Source organism: Monodon monoceros, unplaced genomic scaffold (genome assembly GCF_005190385.1).
Source record: "Monodon monoceros isolate NGI ecotype Baffin Bay Population unplaced genomic scaffold, NGI_Narwhal_1 Super_Scaffold_20, whole genome shotgun sequence".
Taxonomy (NCBI): Eukaryota; Metazoa; Chordata; class Mammalia; order Artiodactyla; family Monodontidae; genus Monodon; species Monodon monoceros.
The window spans coordinates 25,361,132-25,385,396 of record NW_021703777.1 but is presented as its reverse complement, the minus strand read 5'-3'; the positions used below and the strand labels follow the sequence as shown (position 1 = coordinate 25,385,396).

The 24,265-nt window shown below is 39.8% G+C and overlaps 1 protein-coding gene across 2 annotated transcripts in view; it reads left to right on the top strand.

The window, feature by feature from the left end:
• Positions 1-24,265, top strand: part of SLC10A7 (solute carrier family 10 member 7) — a 252,019-nt gene that overhangs the window by 190,810 nt on the left and 36,944 nt on the right. The window contains exons 7-10 of one of the 2 annotated variants that reach the window (XM_029234966.1): positions 926-1,009; positions 10,530-10,695; positions 11,838-11,889; positions 21,551-21,624. In XM_029234966.1, coding sequence (XP_029090799.1) covers positions 926-1,009; positions 10,530-10,695; positions 11,838-11,889; positions 21,551-21,624 — 376 coding nt within the window. The remainder of the gene's footprint in view (positions 1-925; positions 1,010-10,529; positions 10,696-11,837; positions 11,890-21,550; positions 21,625-24,265) is intronic. The other variant, XM_029234967.1, reaches the window with a different exon arrangement.

The following is a 24,265-nucleotide window of genomic DNA, read 5'->3' as shown; positions in this document are numbered from 1 at the left end:
TGTGGTCTGCAGGGGAAGGTGAAAGTAACTTCCAAGGGCCAGGGGGGATCGTCACTGATGGCTTGGGAGAACCTGTTTGCAGGAGGGACTCATGAAAGGGATAAACAACTATGAAACAGGCTACTGTTTGTCCAGAAAGGAGATTTTGAAAAAAAACATTAGAAAGTTAATAGGAAGACAGCAGGTCTTGGTAGTTGAGGTTAATGTGAGTGTTGATGTGTTCACAGAGAAACACTGCCTGGTGCTGCTGGCATCTTTATGAAGCTGAGACTGCAATCATTAGCAAAGAAAGAATCAAAAACTGAGGACAGAGTCAAAACGGGAATTCTGAGCAACGTTAAGACATACAAATTTAGGAGCGGTATATTGAAATTTTCAGTTGAAAAATAAGTTCCATTTCAGGATTTCCCATTTCCAAGATTTTGTTTAAGAATGAATTTTAAAGGATATGAGAATCATTGCCTTTGTTTTGGAGGAGTAGGAAAGTTAGAAACTATTTCATTTACATAAATACAAATATTATCTCGTTAATAAAATAATGAGACACACTTGTTTGTTTTAGGTATCTGCAGACGAGTGAAATAGAAATCACGTAAACTATGATTACAGGTGAAATATGCCATATGAGTACAGACAGTATGAACACAGAATGGCTTTACAATTCAGAAATGTATTTAATAAGAAGAAATTTAATTGCAAAACAGTAGTTATTTTTCTTCAATCTTAGTCTCCCAATAAAAGTTATATATTAAACTACTCAGTCTATTTTGTGCTAAATTTCAAAAATAAAAGTAACTTCACTTGCTCCTTGTATATAGCTACCAAGTTTTTGTGCATGTGAGAGAATTCATTTATTACACTAGTTAACAGCGGTATTGAGAACGGATTTAAAGTGATTCTAACTCCTCGTATTCTTGTTTTACAGCTTCACTCCTCCTCTTCTGTGCCTTTTACATCTATTTTTTCTCAGCTTTTTATGACTGTTGTGGTTCCCCTCATTATTGGACAGGTAAGGTCTCCAGTTCTCTCTGCTCTTTTCTTTATAGATCAAATTGTGAATTCTTATGTAACGTCAGGACAATCGAGAGAAAAGATAGAGGAAGAGATGGTTAAATGAAACTCTAAGACTGTCCAACAGAAGGTTTCCTCAGCCGCAAAGGTCTCATCTTTTTATTTTTTTAATTAACATCAATCTGCTTTACAGATAGCTATATATAGGGACACCAGCGCACAATCTTGATGTTTAAAATTTATCTTCCCTTCTTTGTAGCTATGTAGCTAGCTTGGAAATGTCTAGCAGATCATTACCTTGATTTCTGATAAGGTCTCAGCAATTATGACCATTTGGGGGACAACCATCTGCATTTGACTGGCTTCTTCTCAGGCTCCTCCGATAGCGGTGATCGTATTTGTGACCCTGTAGTTGATAAAATAAACATCTAATTCTATCAGCTCTTAAAATTAGACCTTAGAAAGTTTAGTTTCCCTTATCACTCTTACTGAATTAGACTCGCAGAAGAAATTCCTCACTTCTTATAACAGGCTGATGATGTGCAGACAATTCAGTTATGAGCACACACAGACTCAAAAACAAGGTTGTCGTCGTTGTTTTCGTCATAGGCAGCCACAGTAGCAGCGTACCGAGTTTCATGTACTGCTAAAGTGAGTGAGTCTTAGGAAAAGAGTACATTAGGATGGCGAAGAGCACAGATGTTGGGTTAAGAGCAACTAGACTGTAGCTCTTAGTTCTGCCTTTTATTTGCTGTGTGACCTTGGGCAAGTCGTTTAATCTCCTTAGCTCCAGGCTCATAATTTATCAAACTGTGTAATAATGGGACCTATCTTGAAGGGTTGTTGTGAGCGTCAAATGAAATATGATGCATGTAAACTTTTTGTCCTCATAGAACCTGATAACAGGTAAGTGCTCTATAGTTTCATCATCATTTTCAAATTCCCTGTAGATACGAAACAGGAAGCAACTCTTTGAGGCCCTAACAATAAAAAATAGTGTGTGTATAGACGTGTAATATTTACATGCTGTCTTAGGTTTTCTGGGAAATCGACTCTGAGACAGAGGTTTCCATGCAGGAAGCTGAATGGGGGAGAACCCTTGGGATCAACACTTGGGAGAGTGGGACAAGTAGGACGGGGATGAAGGGGCCACAGCCTCAGGCTGGACCATCCCCTCAGAGGTGTCCTGCCTAAGACACGCGTGCCCGGTTTCTCTCCTCTTGTGCTGAGCAGTCATCAGATGCTGGCTTCCTTGCCCCTCCGTGGTATGTCCTTGGGTGAGTCTGCTCTCTGAGCAGCAGTTCCCAAAGAGGAAGTCAACTGAGATCTTTCAGTCAATCAACATGCCCTGCAGATATGGGAATAAGCATCTCATTACTAAAGAGATGGGTCTGGGGGGCACAACACAGCATCCACTATACATGCGCTATTTTTTTTTTTTTTAATTTTAGTTTTAGGAAAGGGTCTAAACTTACAGTAAAGGGGGAGGGTTTAAAAGCACTCAGAGAATACCATTTAATTAAATACAGGATAGTCCTTGAAAAAATATTCCCACAGTGCTGCTCACATAACAGGTATTCTGAATAAATCTTACGGCGTCTACCTCTCTAACTCTTTGCCCATTTCCTAAACTCTAGCCTTGGCTTTTTCTCAACTGCTGCTTAATTTTTCTGTTTAGAATGTCTTTCTACCCACCCTCCCACTGCAACTCATTGCTCATTGGGCTCTTTAATTCATACCTTCTTTGGACCACCTACCTGAAGTATGTTTCCCTTTTACTCTTTATTGTGGCACCTTGTTTGAGTCCTTTCTTGGCCCTTGTCACAATATATACTTATCTTTTGTTTGCTTGTTAACAGTTGGTCTCCCTCATTAGACGGTAAGCTTTATGAGTACAGGAACCACATTTGCTTTGTTTGCCATTACATAGGCACCCAATAAATACGTGTTGGGTGAGGGAGAGAGGGAGTGAATGCGTGAGAGGTCTGCGATCACTTAGGGAAATGCTGTGTCTTATAGAGGAACCTACCTGCCCTGCTCAGCTCTGGACAGTATTAGTTTAAACCCATGCTTATTCTCTTGGTTCTGAAATTAATTCCATATAATAACTCGGGGCTCACACATTCTTCTCTTAGTGGATCTCAGAAACAATCTCTCTTAATAATAAATGTTTGTCTTCAATTATATGGACAAAAAAATTTTGTCTACACTATTCAATGGATTTTTTAAATATATAGTGTTATATTATTTATGTAATTAAGACTATTTATCCAGAGAGAATAATGAATTGTTAGATAGCTTGCGTGCCCAGTAGTAAAGTATTACAGTAAATTATAAAGCAGTAAAGGTAGTCAAAAAGCAAGAGGGCTGGTTTTTAAAAAGTTCTCTAGTACCAAAGTACCCTCGTGACTTTTTTCAAAGAGGAAACCTTTATGTTTGCAACCACTTACAAGGTAGATGTGTTTGCATCTACCTCTTATATTCTAGTCTTGGGAATTAACAGTCACACCCCTGGTCTCTCCCCCTAGAAGCCACCCTGCCGCCTAACGTCCTTACTCCCTCACATCCAGGCAGGCACTAAATGTCACCATTTCTGCCTCCAGAATCTTCCAGCTCTGGCATCTGCAGCCTCGTGCATGCCAGAGAGGGTGCCACACCGTCACCATCTCTTGTCTAAATTACTGCACCTCCCAACCCTGTCTCTCTGCTGGGAACCTCTTCCAGTCCCCATCTAATGTGTTCATCACTCCAGGGTAGTCCTAAAAAACAAACCAGATTATGTTATTCCTCTCCTTAGAAACTTCCCTCACGGTTCCCTGTTGCCCACTCCTCGTGTGGCCCACAAAGCCCCTCACAGTTTGACCCCAGCCTGTCCCCTCCCACCATCCCCTTCACACAGGCTCCTCTTCTGCCATGCGGTGTGCCCACTACCCCCTCACCCGACCGTGCTCCTTCACGGCTCCATGCCTTTTATCTCGTTGTTGCCATCGTTTCTGCCAGCAAACTTCTCTTCATTTCTGAAGACTCAAGACAGAGATGCCCTCTGATGTGCTCTGACTCTCTGGGCCTAGAGTAAACTCCAGTTCTCCCATCATACTTCACCCGTCGTATTTATCAGGAGAGACAGTAATGTACCCGTGAGCTTCCAGGAAGCGGAAACTCTATCATAAGTATATTTAATAGCATACTCAGTAGTTGGGTGTAAACTGTATAAAAACATTGGCTGAAGAAAACTTTGAACCTATCCCCTCAGTACCCCCAGCAGCCATTTTCCCTAGGTCTCCAGCTTCACTAGAGAGAAACATATGATTGGTTCTCATCTTGTTTTAAATTCATGACCCCAAGTTTAAAATGTCATTCAGTACTTTGCAGATATCTCACTCTGCTTCCTCACAGGATTATTTCACCCTGTCCTCTATTTTCAAGTCCCTTTTTCTTCCCCTAACACTCTCCCACTTGCCCATTACCCTTGGATCTCACGGACTTTGCTTCTGTTTTCTGAAAGCAGCCAGCCTTGATGCTGCCTTAGAACCTTTGCACTGGCTGGTACTTCTGTTTGGAGCACCCTCTCACCTGTCACCTCCTCAGAAAGACCTTTCCTCGCCCTTCCTCCAGAGGCTACCCACTCAATCACTCATGTAGTATCCAGTTTAAACCTCTATTTGGTATGGATCATTGTCTGCTTCTCATTTATTTGTTGTTTTGCTTTTTATTTATCTCCTCAAACATGAGCTCCATGAGACCAGGGACCTTGTCCGCTCTTTTATCTCTGCTCATTTGTAATTGATTGACAGACCTAACTTTTGTGATGCAATCTTTGAAGCCCTCATTAGAAGTGCTCAGTGTACTATTTACTTCAGAGGAATTAGATTCCTGGCAACGTAGCCTCATTTCTCCACTGTAACCACATTATAGTTACAGTGCCACATTGTGAAAATAAACATCTCTATAGACTTTTATATGCATCTTTAAATGAGATTTTATTGTTACCCTTTAAATAAACAATGGGAACTAGAGGGAGAAGAAAAAGACCAGGAAGGGTGAGTTGAAAATATTTTCCATAATCTTTTAGTGATGATAAAACTTCATCATTCCATTTTTTATTTATATTTCTGAGAGTGGATTTTATTTTCCTTTTTTGTGTGTGTTTTCTCCAAACAGTACCTCTTTGGGGTTGAAATCATTATTGACTGACTGTGATGTGATGTGAGGTCCAGTTTGGTCTTTGCCACTGCTTGGCTATACACACGACTCCTAGGCCTCACTTACCTCATTTGTAGGATGAGGAGTATATCTTCCAGCTTGAAGATGCTGTGACTCTGTGAGATTAGATTAGTCTTTCAATAGATGGTTGGGAGATTGTTGCTTCTGTCAATTCTAGAAAGAGATAAAATGTCTGTTATTGTAATATTTCTTCTCTTCCGATAAAGCCTTCAATATATCTCAGTGCTTGTGACACATACTTATTTTATGCATTAAATTTGAGAGATTTGTGAATAAATGTTAATGAAATTGAATTTCCAGCACCTTTGAAAACTATTTTTTAAAACAGCATGCTAAACCCCACTTTTCTTTCAATAAATTAATAGTAAAAAAAAATATTATTTATCATTTATGCATTCTCTAGTCTTTCATTAGTGATTTGTTTCACAGTTTGAGATTGGCTTTTTGTATTAAATAATACCCAGCTAAATCTGCAGTTAATGTTCTTAATGCTAGTAAAATTTTGCATTTATAAAATTAGTTATGAACAGTTTTCATTGCTTCACTTGAATTGCTTTGAGAGAACAGTGACTTTCACATTATGCATTGGGATGTATTGCTGAACAGTGTTGTGAGAGAAACATCACCAAACTGGGACTTGGAAATAAGAAGAGCCATCATTTACCACGTACGGTCCCTGGTTCTAAAGCATTTTATATTTATTTAATTTCTTAGTCCTCACTACAACTACTATTATATCCATTTTAGAGATGAGGCATAGGGAAGTTAAGGAATTTGCCCAAGATGACAAAGTAAGAATCTCCAAAGTCTGTACCTTGAACCTCTACGCTATTATTCCCTCAGGAAATAGAGGTCAGAGTCCTGCTCATCCACCTGAATAGCTTTTTAACATTTATTCAAGCTGTTTGGGGTCTCTATGCCCTTATTTACAGCTGTAAACTGAGCAGGATAATACCTGCACGACCTCGCTCTTGAGAATGGAAGTAAATAATAGGGGGAAAGAATTTTTGAAAAGTGCAGTAGATGACGGGTGCTTCTTGTATTCATCTGTTATTATTGTTTCTACTTTTTTAGAAAGTGTACAGATATTATTTTCAATCTACTCAATATTTAATAAGCGTTACATAATTGGATTTGATATCATATCCCTTACTATACATTTCAACAGAATATTAATGAAGAAACAAAGCAGCTTATGAAAATGTATGGATTCAGTGGAATGGGGATAAAAATTGAAGATAACAAGAAAGAAGCAGGCTCACGGATATAGACAACAAACAAGTGGTTACCAGTGGGGAGGGGGGAGGGGTAATATAGGGGAGGAGGACGGGGAGGTGCAAGCTGCTGGGTGTAAGATGGGCTCAAGGATGTATTGTACAATACGGGGAATAGAGTCAATATTTTGTAATAACTGTAGATGGAAAGCAACCTTTAAAAATTGTATTAAAGTTTAAAAAGTGTTTTTAAATAAAAACAAATGAAAAAATAATCTTAAAAAAATTGAAGCCGACTGAAGAAATTTTAAAATTCAGACTTAACATGAAAAATTATCCATTGTATATCCCCACTCAAAAATCGATTTATAAGTATAGAGACAGAGTAGAAAGAAAAACATAAGAAAATACCCCGAAAAAGAAAATGAAGAAAACAAAATGATGGCTGTTACACTTCTCGCTTCTGCATATCAGCCTTCTTCACCTAAGATGTGTTATTTTTCCAGGGGTTCAGCTTGGAGGTCATGCAGTAATTGACATGTCACTCAGCTTATTAGAAGTACAGGGATTCGAATTTTAGTTTCCCTTTAACCTTTCCTTGTGCTTAATTTAAAAAAAAGAAAATGAAAATGTAGAAGGTGAGACAATAAAATAAAAAGTTTCCTGAGGAGGATTTTTTTCCCCTTCTCTCTCCACAGGGAAAAGCAAAAAAGTCATTTAATTTTGAATGCTTGCGTTTCTGTGAGCTAGAGTTTAGAAGAAAGTCATTTTGGCTAGGAGGATGCAGGATTTGGAGCCTGTGTTTCTTGCCTATTGAAAGAATCCTAATATACTATGAGGCTTTGAGTACTTTGTAATGAAGAAAGAGGTAATACGGTTGACTAAGTCAAATCACAGCTTATAAAGTTGATTGATGATTACAGATTTGTCTTGGTTTTTAAAATGGCTTTGACTTTCGAGTTACACCTCATTCATATTTATTTGTTTATTTTGTCAGAGGGCTCGATGGTAGTGGAAGAAGACGCTTTTATTGGGTGGGCCTAAAGGTTCATTCGGTTTTTTCTGTAAGATGGCTCTAGTAGCACTTAGTTGTCTTTAACTTCATTCGAAACAATTCTGTTAGATTGTATGTGACAGCTGTCATATCAGCGTGCATTTAAAAAAAAAGACACCAAAATTGGTGAACTTTTGTGTAGCCATTTTAATATTGAAGATGGAAGAGAAAAAGCAACATTTTCAGCATATTATGCTTTATTATTTCAAGAAAGGTAAAAATGCAATTGAAACACAAAGAAAGATTTGTGCAGCGTATGGAGAAGGTGCTGTGACTGACCGAGCATGTCAAAAGTGGTTTGCGAAGTTTCGCGCTGGAGATTTCTCGCTGGACGATGCCCCATGGTCAGGTACACCAGTTGAAGTTGATAGCGATCAAGTCGAGATATTAATTGAGAACAATCAATGTTATACCACGTGGGAGATAGCCGACATACTCAAAATATCCAAATCAAGCACTGAAAATCATTTGCACCAGCTTGGTTATGTCCATCGCTTTGATGTTTGTGTTCAACATAAGTTAAGTGAAAAAAACCTTCTTGACCATATCTCCGCATGCAATTCTCTACTGAAACGTAATGAAAACATTCTGTTTTTGAAACAAATCGTGAGGGGTGATGAAAAGTGGATACTGTACAATAATGTGGAACGGAAGAGATCATGGGGCAAGCTAAATGAACCACCACCAAGCACACCAAAGGCCGGTATTCAATCAAAGAAGGTGATGTTGTGTATATGGTGGGATTGGAAGGGAGTCCTCTGTTATGAGCTCCTTCTGGAATACTGAGCGATTAATTCCAACAAGTACTGCTCCCAGTTAGACCAACTGAAAGCAGCACTTGATGAAAAGCGTCCAGAATTAGTCAACAGAAAACGTATAATCTTCCATCAGGATAATGCAAGACCGCATGATTCTTTGATGACCAGGCAAAAACTGTTACAGCTTGGCTGGGAAGTTCTGACTCATCCGCCGTGTTCACCAGACATTGCACCTTTGGATTTCCATTTATTTCGGTGTTTACAAAATTCTCTTAATGGAAAACATTTCAATTTCCTGGAAGACTGTAGAAGACACCTGGAACACTTTTTTGTTTTGGGAAGATGGAATTATGAAGTTGCCTGAAAAATGACAGAAGGTAGTGGAACAAAAGGGTGAATATGTTTTTCGATTAAGTTCTTTGAAAATGAGTCTTTTATTTTTACTTAGAAACCGAAGGTACTTTTTGGCCAACCCAATACTTTTGGAATTGGGATCATACATTCTATAACCTATTGCAAAGAGAGGACTTCTGTGTTTTTAACCATTATATATTAAAACAAAATTGGAGGACAGTATCAATTTCAATAACTCTGTGTAATTTCCATTTATTTTATTTCCTAAAGAAGTTGGGTTGCACTGAATTGGACCAATTACCAGCTTTATGCTACCAGAAACAACAGATTATGAAATGACCTTTTAAGTGAAGTCTCTGTAGCCTTCTATTAAGCAGCTACCCCCATGGTGACATATCCGAACATGGGACTATCTGGGTCCCTCAGGCACCAAAATTTGTGTGCTGATACGTCAGTCCATAATACTGTGTGACAGAACTACTCTTATTTCTCTCTACCTCACTACATTTAAACTTTAAAGAAAGAAATGAACACTAGATAAGTTACTGTGGTTTCGGATCACTTGTGCAAAAACAAAACATGATTTTTTTATAAATTCACCTGTAACTTAAATTACAAGATCTACTTTTTCAAAATATTTAACCACTATTTATCTCTCTCTATAAAACCCTCGTTCTCCTCCCGCCCCACCCAACCTTCAAGGTGCTGCACCTATACTTCATACCAACTGGTCAGCTTTCTGCCAGGACACCCTTTTTCAACACTTGTTTTACTTACTGAGCACTTGAGATCGGAGGAGATCGATCCAATAGCCGTTTGTTCACAGGTTCTCTGGAGAGTCGTTTATTTATTCTTGAGTATCTGTGAAGGCATGCCTCATTGTGAATTAAGCCTTTTTAGTGACAGAGTGGAAGATGACAGAACCTCATCAGCCTTGTCAGGAGAAGTTCCCTGACCTCATTATTGCTAATGGATCATGGTAATTCAGCCTGTTGTGAAATCTCATGTTCAATTATGCAGGATAATGAGTGACTCAAAACTTAATGTCTCTCAACTCTAGTCTTCATTATCGGGTTTGTTCAGCTTCTTCCAAAAGCCAAAGGTTTTAAATAGAGTGGTTCACTTTTATATCCAGACTTAAAGTTATTGCCAGTGTTCAGGCTGTCCTGATTTGAAATATCTGACTTGATTTTAAAATATGAGAGGATTGCCATATAACTTCATATTTCACTCATCCTTTTGTAGGAAAGTTAGGACAGGTTTATTCATTTTTAAGTGTTAATTCTGGAATTCTAAAAGCATGCAAATGGCATTTGTCTTTGGATTCACAAAAACTCTAGATATTCAGAGTCTGAATTATTTAAACTCCCACAACACATGCACTTTTGCTTTTCAAGCATGAGTTATAATTTAATTAAAAACTTCTGGTGCATTGCTAGCATTTTAAATATTAATATGTTCCATGGATCATTTTCGATTATCTACTGTCTTGAAATTCTTGAAGATGTCAGACTGTTAAGATTCCCAAAGTTGCACTTGGAATTGTCCATCGAGGCAAAGGGGACTGTGATAATTACACACATCCATTAGGATCAGCAGAAGAGATAAACTTTGGGGAGGCTTAATGGGCATGTCTCAGTGACAGCTAGCAAAGAGCATTTGGCATGATTAAGGATGGATTTGAATGCAGTGGAAAATATACTGTCCTTATGGACACCAGTGGAAGTTGCACTACAAATGTTAAATTCCCCAGGAGAAGAGTGGTGTGGCAGGGAAGCTTTGAAATCCCCTATGGCCATCCTCCAAATTATTCTCTTTCCTTTATGTCTTTCTGCTGTCAGACTCACTTTGCAATGCCCCATTCAACTCCCTCCACATCTGAAAAGAGGCAAACTGTTGGTCTCTGTGTTTCAGATTGTCCGAAGATACATCAAGGACTGGCTTGAAAGAAAGAAGCCTCCTTTTGGTGCTGTCAGCAGCAGCGTGCTCCTCGTGATAATCTACACAACCTTCTGTGACACGTTCTCGAACCCAGATATCGACCTGGATAGATTCAGTCTTATTCTCATACTGTTCATAAGTAAGTTGGAAGGTGGGATACCCTTGCTATCTCCTCAGCCTCCTCAATAGCAAAGCCAAGCCATCTGTGGTCCCTAAATTCATTGCCAATATTCATTTGCTTAGAAAAGAATACTTCCTTTTGTGTTGCATGTACGGACTCAGTGACTTTATCGTATGTATCTGTTCTTTAGAAAGACATCAGTTATGCACTTATGACATAATCTCCTTTGTTTTCTATGTCTGATTTACAATAGTTGATGCCAGATGAAAGAAGCCATAATATCTGTCAAATTCAAATGCTAGATTGAGCACTTTTTTGCCAATTTATTTTATTGTAACTTGAAGCTAATCTTACCCTTTATTGTGAATTAAAAGTAGGATTTATAATCTATGGTACTGTCGTTTTCTAAGTATAGTAATTGGCTGCATTGGTTAAAATGTGACTATTTACATAATGTTTTCTATTAAAATATACCCAAAGTAATATCATTTCATTTTAAGAAGCAGCAGGCTATAAAATGCAAGTAACTGCTAGGGTCCAAAACTAACCTTTTGTTCTATTTACCCAGTAATACCAAAGACTACTTTGGTAATTATAATATCAAGGAATGTTTTGTTATTAAAATCAACATGAGTCATTCCAAAATATATGTTATATGCTACCACATTTATGCTATTTGCTATTATTCATAGTACAAACCAGCTCTTCCGAAATTGAACAAATGACCAAACTTTAAATCAAAGAGGGTTTTAGAGTTACCCCGAGTAGCAAATATCATAGGTTATATCTGAGGATATCTTCACTAAGAACAAGTTGAGGGACTTCCCTGGTAGTCCAGTGGTTAAGACTCTACGCTTCCACTGCCGGGGGCCCAGGTGCGCTTTCACTGCAGGGGGCCCGGGTTCCATCCCTGGTTGGAGAACTAAGATCCCGCATGCTGCGAGGCATGGAAAAAATAAAATAAAAAGAACAAGTTGAGTCCCACTAGTTTAAATGATTCTGTCAGTTTAGCAATGTGTGTGTGTTTCACTTATTCGTTTGTTTATTTTTCTATTTGAATTCCCATAAGTTTCAGATTAAACGAAGCATACCAGTAAGTATGCTACAGATACTGATTTTACAGTGCTACTTTAGATTTAATCTTTTTGTTTTTTCTTCAGTCTGTTCCATTCAGCTGAGTTTTATGCTTTTAACATTCATCTTTTCAACGAGGTAAGTGATCTGGTATCTCTTGTTGTTAATTTCCTAATTGACGAATCATGCTCTTTACTTGGCTTCCAGGCCCCTACATTCTTCTACTTGGTGTCCTGTCTCCCGACTGTTGTATCTTGCTCCTGCCGCCCTCAAGTTGTAGAAGTTACCAAAGGATCTGTTCTTGGCCCGCGTTTCATTATTCACATTTTGTGCGGAGGCGGCCTCCTCCGTTCTGCTGGCTCGAGCTCTCAGCTTCCTGCTGATGAAGCCTAGAGCTTCCACTGCACTGTTTTCTGGAGCTCTGGCCCTGCTCGTCACTTACCATTTGGATATCTTCACCTGACTGTCTTAACAAGACCTCACACTCACCCGTGCTTTTTCCACTGCACTAAACTCAAAATATTCAAAATGGAATTAATCTTTTTACCCAGTACTTCCTCTTTCTCTCATATTTTTTAATGGAACTACCATCCACGGAGTTACTCAGACTGGAATCCTTCACATTATTAGTTTTTCAATGTCTTGATCCTACCTCGGTGCTTTCCAAGCCTCTTCCCTAATTCAGGCTCTCGCTGCCTCTTTCTCCCTAGACTATTGCCGTGCATGTCTTACTGTTATTCTTCATTTCTAGACTGAGCTTTTCTTGTGTATTTCATACTGCTTCCAATAACTCAGAGTCCTGATAATAGGTCTCCTGTTCAGAGACCTTCAATGGTCAGCCAGTGCCTGCAGAATGAGGTTCATTTTGGGGGGCTAAGTGAACCACTACTAGCATTCACACTATGTAAGCTTTAGGTTGAGGTAAAATCATTGCTGTTCCCTGGAAGAACCTCAAGCATTCTCATTTCTGTCCCTTGCTTAGGCTGACCCCATGTTAAAATTCGTCTCCATGTCCTAGTTCATCTTTCCTGTTCCTAAAGCCTCACTTCTTCCACCAGTATTATACGTTCAACAGATATGACTTAAGCCTTTGGTAGGAGAAAGTTACCACAGTGAATACCACAGATAATGATTTTGATCCTGTATGAGTTTATAGACTAGATATATGCATTGGTAACTGAGTGTTCTCTTAGTGTGACAGTAACACAACCTGGAGTCAATTCAAAGAAGAAGGCACTCCCAAAGAGAGTGGTAGAACAAGACTCCATGGAGGAGATGGGATTTGACGTGAGTCATAAAGAATAGCTAATTATTCTGCAAACACAGATGCAAAGAGGGAGTTCTTGGAAGAAGAAATAGTAAAGCAAATGTAGACATGCAAACACACACACACACACACACACAAAGACCTGGTGGAACAATAGGAGTAGAGGAAAATTAAAAATAATAATAGTAACTGGAAAAGTAAGCTTGGGCCAGATTGTGAGGGCCTTGAATGCCAGGTGCTGGCAATGAGCTGCCACAAGGGAAGGGGCCTGCGTTGTTTATGGGGCCTGAAATAGCGTCAGAGCGTGGATGGCTCAGGCCTCACATTAGGCACTTGGCTCTTAGAGCACTTGCTGTAGCACGAGGCCAGTTGTAAACAGTCAATAAAAATTTATTGATTGGTGTAATTTGAAGCATTTTCCCAGGCTTGTGGTTGTGATTTATGAAGTAAGAGTAGAGCCTGGAGCCGTTAAGTCACAGAGAAAATGTGACTTAATTGGGTAAGTCTGAGAGTAGGAGCTATTTTAAAGTTCTTTTTGTAAATGGCTTGTTACGTCACCTTCGAAAAGATGTTTGCCTTCTGCTGGCTGTTTGTTTGCTGGTCCTTGTGGCGGAAGTAATCCTCAGACCCAGTCATCCTATCGTATCAGACTGTCAGTGACTGAAAAATTCCTTGAAAAGCCCAGAACAGCCACTACTGGGATTGCTGAAGGAGGGCTGGGGGAGGGGAGTATCACACCTAGTTGAATTCGAAGTGAGAATTGTCAGCATGGAGTAGGCTGGACTTTCACAAAGCCTTGTGGTTTTGAGGCCCTTCTATTCTGCCTTATTCTGCCTTCACTAAAGTTCTGTTGTGTTTTGAACTTGCTTGGCCCACTGCCAGACATGCCTGTTCTTCGGTAAACAACAGAATATGGAGTAGCTGTAATCGTGCTCCTGGGTAGTGGTTGTGTAGCCCCAAAATATGCCATTAAAATTTGGAGATGTTTCAATTAGACAAAATTTATGATTGTCACATTCTGTTTTCATGCTGGAAGACCCCATAGCACTTGAGGATTTTATTGGAGGAATGAAAAATACCAACATGTATTGACCCCTACCCTGTGCCAGGCACTGTGCTAGGGTCTGTGCATATGTTATTTTGTGTGAGTCTGACAGCAAAAGACTAGGTTACTATGCGTTTTTGTTGCTATTTTACGGATGATGACCCACGCTTCGAGTAGTTTAGGGACTTGCCTAAAATCAGATTTTAGTAGTTTAGTAACTTAGCCAAAATCAGATGGCAAAGACTGCACTTAGAACTGAAATTCATCTCCATTTGACATTTCCAAAAGAATTTACCCGTGCTTTTCCCACTGCACTAAACTACTTCAGTTAATTTTAATGTTCACAATCCTTGTTTTGGTTGGGGACTTTGTAGAGAGCATATAACTGGATTCTCCAAGTTCACACACACACACAAATTAGTCAAAGATACCGAGAGTTAGAACTAGGACCCATTGGTTTATTCTCTGAGTTCTTTTCTTTTCCTACTTTTTGTTCCTTCCTTCTTAAAATTAGTGAAATTGGCCTGTGGTGGGTTTTTTTCTTTTCTTTTACTTGCCAATTCAGTAAAGCTAAAACCAATCCAGATATCCAGAGACAAAAACCTCAACATAGAAATCAGTCTGTCTTTTTTTGTACAGCATGCCACTGACCTCTGATGGTGGAAGTTTAGCATAAACCAGGAGAGACCCAGCCTAGAAAATTCAACTTCCCTGCAACACTTGTTTACCTGGTTAATATTTCTTAGGTTTGCAGACCTGACATGTTATCATTGTGTAACATGTCATTGTGTCTGGCAGGGGAGCCTCTTCTACTTTGAGTATTTAAAATACATTTGAGAGTTGTTATTCTGTGTTCTCATTGATCTGTCCACAGAAGAGCATCAGGGTTAAAAATTCCAACTCTGGAGTCAGACAGACTCAAGTTTCAATCCTGTTTAATAACTTTGTAACTTTTGTCAGTTTCCTCATTGATAAAATGGAGATAGTAGTAGTACCTATCTCATAGGGTCATTTGGAGAATTAAATAATGCGCACATAAAGCCCTCAGCATAATACCTAGTATATAGTAAGTGCTCAAGAAATGTTAGCTACTGTAAAATATTTGCTATATCACAGTAGCGTATGTTATTTCAAAAACTAATTATGGAAGAGAGAGAATTAGCATTTCTAGTTTTGCAATATATTCTTTTGGACGTTTCTCTGTCACAGTTGCTAGGAATGGGGAGTTGATTCATCAAACCAAGAGTCCACTGTCCATAGTGACCTAAGCTTTCTGCAACTTTCAGAAGCTTCAAAGGTAGAATAAAAAAGTTGAAAAAGCTTAGAAAAATAAAGCAGTAATTGGGAGCCTTTTAAAAAAGTATATACAAGATAGTTTGGTAGATTGATAACTAGAGTAATAGAAACCTAGAGTATCCCTAGAGTAACAAAAGAAACTATTAAGAAAGGAAAAGGAAGAAAACAAATATAAAGTTTGCATTAGGTGCTTTAGCCCTTATCAGTACATTTTCAACCAGATGTCTCATTCAGCCTCAGGCCATAGTCCTGGGAGGGAAGGAGGGTGACCTGGAGGGCAGGAGAGGGAGAAAGGGAGGGAAGGAGAGAAGAGGAGCTTTGTTATTCCTGGGAAGTCTCCTAGCCATTTCAGAGATGGGCCGACTAAGCCAGAGCTCTGGGTAACTTGTTTAGTGCCACACAGCTGGTGATAGACGAGGTCTCCTAAAACGAATAAAGACAAAAATGGGACCTAATGAAACTTAAAAGCTTCTGCACAGCAAAGGAAACTATAAACAAGATGAAAAGACAACCCTCAGAATGGGAGAAAATATTTGCAAACGAATCAACAAAGGATTAATCTCCAAAATATGTAAAGAGCTCATGCAGCTCAATATTAAAAAAAAACAAACAATCAAAAAATGGGCAGAAGACCTAAATAGACATTTCTCCAAAGAAGACATACAGATGGCCAAGAGGCACATGAAAAGCTGCTCAACATCACTAACTATTACAGAAATGCAAGTCAAAATTACAATTAGGTATCACCTCACACCAGTTAGAATGGGCATCATCAGAAAATCTACAAACAACAAATGCTGGAGAGGGTGTGGAGAAAAGGGAACCCTCTTGCACTGTTGGTGGGAATGTAAATTGATACAGCCACTATGGAGAACGGTATGCAGGTTCCTCAAAAAACTAAAAATAGAATTACCATATGATCCAGCAATCCCAATACTGGGCATATACCCAGAGAAAACCATAATTCAAAAAGACACATGCAGCCCAATGTTCATTGCAGCACTAATTACAATAGCCAGGTCATGGAAGCAACCTAAATGCCCATCGACAGACAAATGGATAAAGGTGTGGTACATATATACAATGGAATATTACTCAACCATAAAAAGGAACGAAATTGGGTCATTTGTAGAGACGTGGATGGACCTAGAGACTGTCATACAGAGTGAAGTAAGTCAGAAAGAGAAAAACAAATATTGTATATTAGCGCATATATATAGAATCTAGAAAAATGGTACAGATGAACCGGTTTGCAAAGCAGAAATAGAAACAGATGTAGAGAACAAACGTATGGACACCAAGGGGGGAAAGCAGGGTGGGGGTGGGTGATGGGATGAACTGGGAGATTGGGATTGACATATATACACTAACATGTATAAAATAGATAACTAATAAGAAACTGCTGTATAAAAAAAATGAAATAAAATTTCAAAAAAAAGAAGATGAGAAGCCCAGGTAAAGATTTTTAAACCATGTTCTGTTATAAAAAAAAAAAAAAAGCCACACAGGTACAGAGGTTAACAAAGGAAAGTATTTCACGTGGAAGTTTCCCCCTGAAAAAACAGTGGGCTTAGACGGGACTATCTCAGAGGACCCTTTCTGCTCCACATTCTGTGATTCTGCTAGTAAAACCTTTTGACATGTTTTCCTTTGTGGGTACTCAAAGGAAGGCAAAATAAATATTATGTGGAAAACACTGAATGAAAGCTTTGTGAGAGAATAAAAAGACCAGTTGGGAAGAAAAGGAAATAAACATCTCGAGGGAAGCCAAAGTAATCAAAAGAATTATAAAAACAAGATAAAAAGAAAATCAATATTAAATAGAGATAAGGTAGAGTTCGAAAATAAATACTAATGCGATTCCTTTCAAGAATGTGAGCAGACACAGTAGAGATGATAATCACTGAAAATAATTATAGCCATTACCACTTAATATAATGTATGGGATACTTTGTTTCTCTGTGTGTTGTCACGACTTTTCACCATTTAACCACCCCTGAACAGAGCATGGGTGAGGGAGGGTTAGTTACCAGGATGGCTGCTCTCATCCACTAAATTGTGTGGTGATTTTGGTTATGGTTTTGAGTTTTTATAATGTTCTTCTCAGAAGGCAAACTTGTCTTCACAATTTGGGGCAGCCTCCTTATTAGCTGTGTGACTTGAGGCAACTGTGCTTCAAGATCCCTTTTCGGAAAAAACAAGACAAAAATACTGTTACCGTATAAGGCTGTTCTATGAAGAAAGAAGAACTGGATGCAAAGTGCTTAGAAAAGTGCTCAATAAATGTTGACTGCAGGGCTTCCCTGGTGGCGCAGTGGTTGGGAGTCCGCCTGCCGATGCAGGGGATGCGGGTTCATGCCCCGGTCCGGGAAGATCCCACATGCCGCGGAGCGGCTGGGCCCGTGAGCCATGGCCGCTGAGCCTGCACGTCCGGAGCCTGTGCTCCGCAACGGGAGAAGCCACAACAGTGAGAGGCCCGCATACCGAAAAAAAAAAAAAAAGTTGACTGCAAATCAACTATACTTCAATTAAAAAAAAAAAATATATATATATATATATACATATATGTGATAGAAAAAAATTTCTTTAATGTTTACTGCTGTGGTTACTCACCATCCTTATCCTCTTCCTCCTTATCTTGGATGGAAGGTTAAGTGAGCACGTGCTCTGCTGGCTTCTCCAAGACCTGTGATGTGGAACAGTCTGTTACTGTAGACATAGAGTATAAGTCAGCCCTATTTAGGTGGAATATTGTTTTTAACCTCAAACATTCCATCTTTACGTCCTGATTCTCTCTCCCCACTGAAGGGCTTTGTGTCAGTAGGACCCTAGGGCAGTGTTCCAACCCACATCGTGTGGGCTTACCTTCGGTCTCCTTACCCCGGAGCAGAGGACAAGTAAGCATATCTTGCAAACATCCTCTTTCGCCACACTGGAAATGCTGCTCCAACATGGCAGCCAGCGCCAGATTAAATCAGAGCTTTCTTGGCCAGAGAGATCTAGACACATTAGAAATGGGTCAAGCAGAACAGCGTTCACCAAAGAAGAAGTGTACTGCCGGACTCCCTTGGAAGAAAACCAAACTGCCTAAATCCAGATGCAGCAACAACTGGTTACAAACAAGGGCAGCCGAAGCCCTCAAAGGCCTTTGCAGTGTTATTGACACCAGAGCATTGCCGGAGAAAGACCCCAGACTAGGCCAGCTGGCTCTGCCACGTGTTCCACAATCATAGCTGGGCATTCATTCCTGGAGACATTTTTTATTCATTGTGAATTGACCGTAGGTCATATTCCCCAGTCTGCTTATGTCAAGTTTTTCTCAGGCCTCAGTATTCCCTCAGACTTCTCTGTAGATGAATGAAGTGCCTCACGCTTTGCACAGAAAGTAAACTCTCTGATGTAGATTTCCTCCACTTTCTTATTCTCCACCTGAAGATTTTCTGTATTTTTCACTCACCTTGTCTTCTTTTGCTTCCAGCTCACAGACTCTCAGACTGTAGGACACTCTCCTCTCTGGCTAATCTCAGTCTCATCCTCTCAGGCCCCTTTGAGGATGTGGTTTCGTCCATTATTTCTACCTGCTGTATCATCACTTTCTATGTATAAACAGGTTCGTCTCCATGGCCCTTTTCTTCTCTTCACCAGATTTCTTGAAAACACAGCCCCCTTCACTACTGCAAATTCAGTAAACTTAAACCTCAACTCCTGGGTCTCCTGCCCAGACCCTACTGGGCTTCCTCTTCCGTTCCTTATTTCCATTAATGCTTTCATACTTCTCTCAAAGATTCTAATTTCTCTTCAATCTCTCTTCTTCTCTCAAGGCAGCAATAACAATAAAAGTATAAACTAGCTTTTTTTTTTTTTTTTTTGCGGTACACGGGCCTCTCACTGTTGTGGCCTCTCCCGTTGCGGAGCCCAGGCTCCGGACGCGCAGGCTCAGCGGCCATGGCTCACGGGCCCAGCTGCTCCGCGGCATGTGGGATCTTCCCGGACCGGGGCACGAACCCGTGTCCCCTGCATCGGCAGGCGGACTCTCAACCACTGCGCCACCAGGGAAGCCCTAAACTAGCATTTTTAAACACTTGCTATGTGCCCAGTTCTTAACAGACATTGGCATTTATCCTCACAATGACCCTAAGAGGCAGACAGTATTATCCCCATTTTATATCTAAGCAAAAGGATGGTCTGGATTTAAATTCCAGTGTGTTTCCCGCACTGCCTGTGCTCTTAAGCTGTCGGGAGGGAATATTTCGTAGAAGTTACCAGTTGACAAGTTCTTTTAATTCTATCTTCATGTCTCTTACCACCAGCTCCTGTACTCACTGTGATTCTTCAGGCCCTCATAGCTTTCTGCTCCCTGCCTGGGCTCATCAACTTAGCCTTATACTGGGCTGTGTGACTACTCTTCCTTAAGAACGGGTCTGACCATGCCATTCTACTGTCCCATGTCCTTCAGTAGTTCCCCTTATCCTATCTTATGGAGTCCACGCTCCTGGACGTGAGCGAGTGCCCCTGCACACAAGTCAGCCTGGAGAGTCTGCGCTTTGCCAACTGCCGTCTGCACTTGCATGCTTCCGTTCTGCTCTCCCTTACCTAAAATCCGCATCTGCGCATGTCTAAACCTGTTCTTTAAAGCCTAGCTCAATTGTAATTTCCTCCAAGAAGTTCTCTACAGGCTTCATCATCATCCCCTACCCCCCTGCCAAGCTTGAGATCATCCTCCCCTTCAGAACCAAAACATCCTCTCTAGAGACTCTCTCTCCCTTTCTCTCTCTCTTTCTTTCTTTCTCTCTCTCTCTCTCTCTCTGTCTCCCTCCCTCCTTCTCTTTCAACTGAGGTGAGACACCAAAAATTCAGTTTGGAAAGATGTTATTAAAAAAAAACAAAAAAAAAAACGGCTGCAGGTAAGACTGGTTAGGAAGCATGAGCTTACATGATTTTTCAAAGGAGAGGAGACTAAAGGGCAATTTAAATATTCTCTTAACATATGTACAGAGGAGCAGGTGGTGGAGGAGAGGGTCCTGCTCCCCTCCAGTGAGTACATGACAAAGAAACAGGATGTGGGATCTGCTGAGGGAAGCTTTTTCTCCCAGTGAAAGTTGTATACAAGGATGAGGTTACTAAGGGAAACGGTGGGGTCTCTTTCTTTAGACATCCTTGACAATTGGTTATATCGTTACATCTACAACTATATGCATGCAGTCCGGTTCTAGAACATTTTTCCATTTGCTAGCCCTCTTGTCTGAGTTCAGGGCGGTAATGAACAGACTCACTGTATCTTCAAACACTGATCGTGCAGGAAGGAATAGTTTCTAACATATCAAGGATGCAATAATAATACTTACATTTCTAACCTTTTTGGTTCCTGGTTCTCTAAATCTTTATGATCTAAAATAGGAAATCTGAATATGATATTCACCAGTACTGATCCCCATAACATTTAATGGATTTTGACTACGCAAGATTTTTTTTATCCTTAACATATTATATAACAATAAAACAATGGCAGTTAAGCGCAGGCACAGGAGCCAGACTTGATTTAAATCCTGGCTCTGTCACTTCCTAGCTATGGGGTCCTGGGTAGGTTACATAACTTCTGTGTGCCTCAGTTTTCTCATCCGTAAATAATGATATTGTATTGCCTACCTGATAGGGTTTTTGTCTTTATATGCAAAGACCTTAAGGGAACACCTGATACATAGTAACGGATAAAAATTGGTAATTTATTATTTTTACTAAAACATATGATGTTAAACTTTTGTTCATACCGTGTATTTCTCAAAGGCCGTTGTTTGCTGCCAAAGGGATATGTTGCTCCTTGAGGGAAGCCTTTTTGAAATACATTAACTCTTTTCAAGCCACTGGGTTAAAATCAAGTGATAGCCTAGTGACTGAGCTAACTTTCCTTGCTGCGTGATTTTTGTAAAGTCTTGTGCCACAAGCTGATTACATATGTAATTTTAGAAGACCTCCACCACACATTTTTAAGACTGTCTCCTTTTCATGGATAAATGACTCAGAAATTATTCTCTAAAAAGAAATTTGGACATTTCTGTACGTTTGGGTATAGAATTACTTCTGTCACCAGGACTGATCAAAGGGATGTTAGCACAAAGGTAGGTACTACATTTGATTGAGGATGTATTAAATATGCTTTTTATTTGTAAAACACTTTTTTCTTTTGCCACTAGGAATAATTCAGGTTTCACACCAGCAGACACTGTGGCTGTCATGTTCTGTTCTACACACAAATCCCTCACATTGGGTAAGTGACCCACAGACTTAAAAACCAACCTAATATTACCCTCAGATAATTGCATCTTATGATTTTGAAATTCAAACAACTCTTCAAATTAAATGGAATGGGGGTATTTTCCGCTCTGGGACCTAAAGAACAATAGCAAAGTGAGGATGGGTCATAGCTTTGAAATACCATCACTGGATTGAACCCATTTTTGAGGGCCTAAATTTAATAGTGTAGGATTTAACTTTATTTGTAATCACGTATTCGATTCTCATCGAAGATTTTCAATGTAGAATGTTCATGTTAAAAGTCTGGGGGTGTGTAGTTGGGGGCGGGGGGTGCAATGAGCACAAACTTGGTTTTGGAAGGCTCTAGAGTGACCCCCTGGGAAATGTCACCTTATATTTTCTGGAAGCTTGGAGCAAGGTGGAAATAATGTTATTACTCTAGTTTGATATTGACATTAGTTTGAAGTTCGTTTCAGAATGTTATTTCTATAAAGAAACACGACACAGTTATCATTAACTCAATCTGATCAGCACCTAAAATGAAATAAGTACGTATTTAATGGACAAAAATAGATCAAGAAAAGTGCTATTTTCTACTTAGCTTTATCCAGTTTAATGACATTATCCCAATAACCTGTCCAAGACATCTGGAATCCATGTTTTTAGTCATTAAAAGTCATTAAGTAATGAGAAACTTTATTGAAATATACATCATTAACAAACTCCTTGGGGTAGTAGGCACATTGTGGTGAAACTAGTTTTAAAAATTCCATTACATTTTGACGTGTGACTGACTAAAGAGAATGACATTGCTCTAAGTCTGCTCGTGTTAAAGTTCAGTCTGTAAACTAGGAAACAAAGAGATTTCATAATGGTTTTACTAGCCCCAAACATATTTGTCTGATAGAATTATTTTCAGTCTTGCAAAGTTTGGGAAATGATTTAGAAATTGGACATACTCTTAAAGAAGCAATTGCTATCTAGGGGTTCAGCTTATTTGAAGAAAAAAATATATATATACTGTCCATACGTTGCATTATGACTGTTAGGTTTTCTTTATAATCATCACCAAATAGAATTTGAAAGAGCTTTTTGGAAGCCACATTTCAGTCCTGATTTTGTGATCCTGGACAAATCACTTAAGCTCCCTGAACCTTAGCTTTCTCACTTTGTAAGCCATTTTCTTACTTTTTCTTAATTCTTAAGGCTGCTGTAAAGATTAAAGATAAAATTTGTTAAGTACCCAGCACAGGACTTGTACCTAATACAAGTCAGTACATGACAGAATGTGTTCAGTAATTGTGCTGTGTGTGGATTGCTGTGGACGAAATGAGAGTGCCCACCTAGAGAGCTCGGTGTGCTGCCTGGCGCATAACACATACCCTTAAAGCAGCAGCTGTTATTAGTTATTATTAACTGTATTGGTTATGACAGTATTACCATTCCCAGGGTTCCAGTCCCCTGACCCCGGTCCCGTAGATGTTCATGTAACAGGTGTGGTTTAACTGTTGACCTCAGAGAAATCATCTTGCACTTCCTCCTGCATGCGGTCGTTGTGATGTGATGCCCGGTGCTCCAGGTCTCTTGAAGAGGAAGGGGCTGTTACAAAGGTAGGGAGGCCAGAGGCGGACGCTGCCAGGCACCTCAGAGGTCACGAGTCAGGGACCAAATGAGCCTGTGTCGTTAGAGCAGATGCTGGGTCCTGGCTGCACCACATATGCTTCCGCATTTCTGCAGTGGCCTTTCAAACCTGCCCCACCCCTAGGATTTGCTTTTGTCAGGACAACCAAAATGGGTTGTGTTTGTTTCTCCACGATTTTCTCCTGTGCTTGGAGCTGGCGGTGGTGAACCCAAGTATGCTACCCGAGAAGCATACTGCACTGTGATCAGTATTCTTTTCTTTTCTGTAAGCAGAATACCTACCCATCCTATCTTTTTTTTTTTCTTTTCATTTTTTTAATCTCAAAGCCATATCCTTCTGTCCTTGATGCTTTCTAATTTTCAGGCAAACAGGTGCTCTGAACGTCGATCAAAAGTAGCTGTTGTGCTAAAAATGTTTGGGTTAACTTGCACTTCTGCTTTTGCATTTTGCTTTTGCAATGTTCGCCCATGAAATAGATACTTGGGTCCTCCAGTAAAATACTAATGTGGTATCTAAGTAACCATCGTAGTGTAAATCCTTAGTTATTTCCATAACATGGTAGACCTATGCTTTCTTGGAATTGCAAGACCTAAATACTCATCCTGACTCTTCCACTGAGACATCCCCAGGCCTGTTTCCGTAGCTCTCTTAGATTAGGGAATTTTACTTCGAGCTAGGCTATTCTATCATGCCGGGATCAGACCTGGCTTCCTGCCTGCAATCTCCTAGGTAGCATTTATAAAAATGACCTCTTTGCTGCTTCCTTATCTCAGTGAGATGGCACGGATCACCCTTGTCCCAGGAGCACCCTTATTTCTACATACAGCAAGGGGTGTTTGGGTCCTGTTGCTTGAATGGACTTGTTAAGCCCTATAAATTTAGTGTATCAGTTTTCACAAGATCCAATTCATGTTTCTACTGGTGACCTGACATCTCTGGTACAGAGGATATGCCTGGCAGTGACCTGAGCTACAGGCCGATAATTATCCTAATGGAACTTCCCATCTGCATA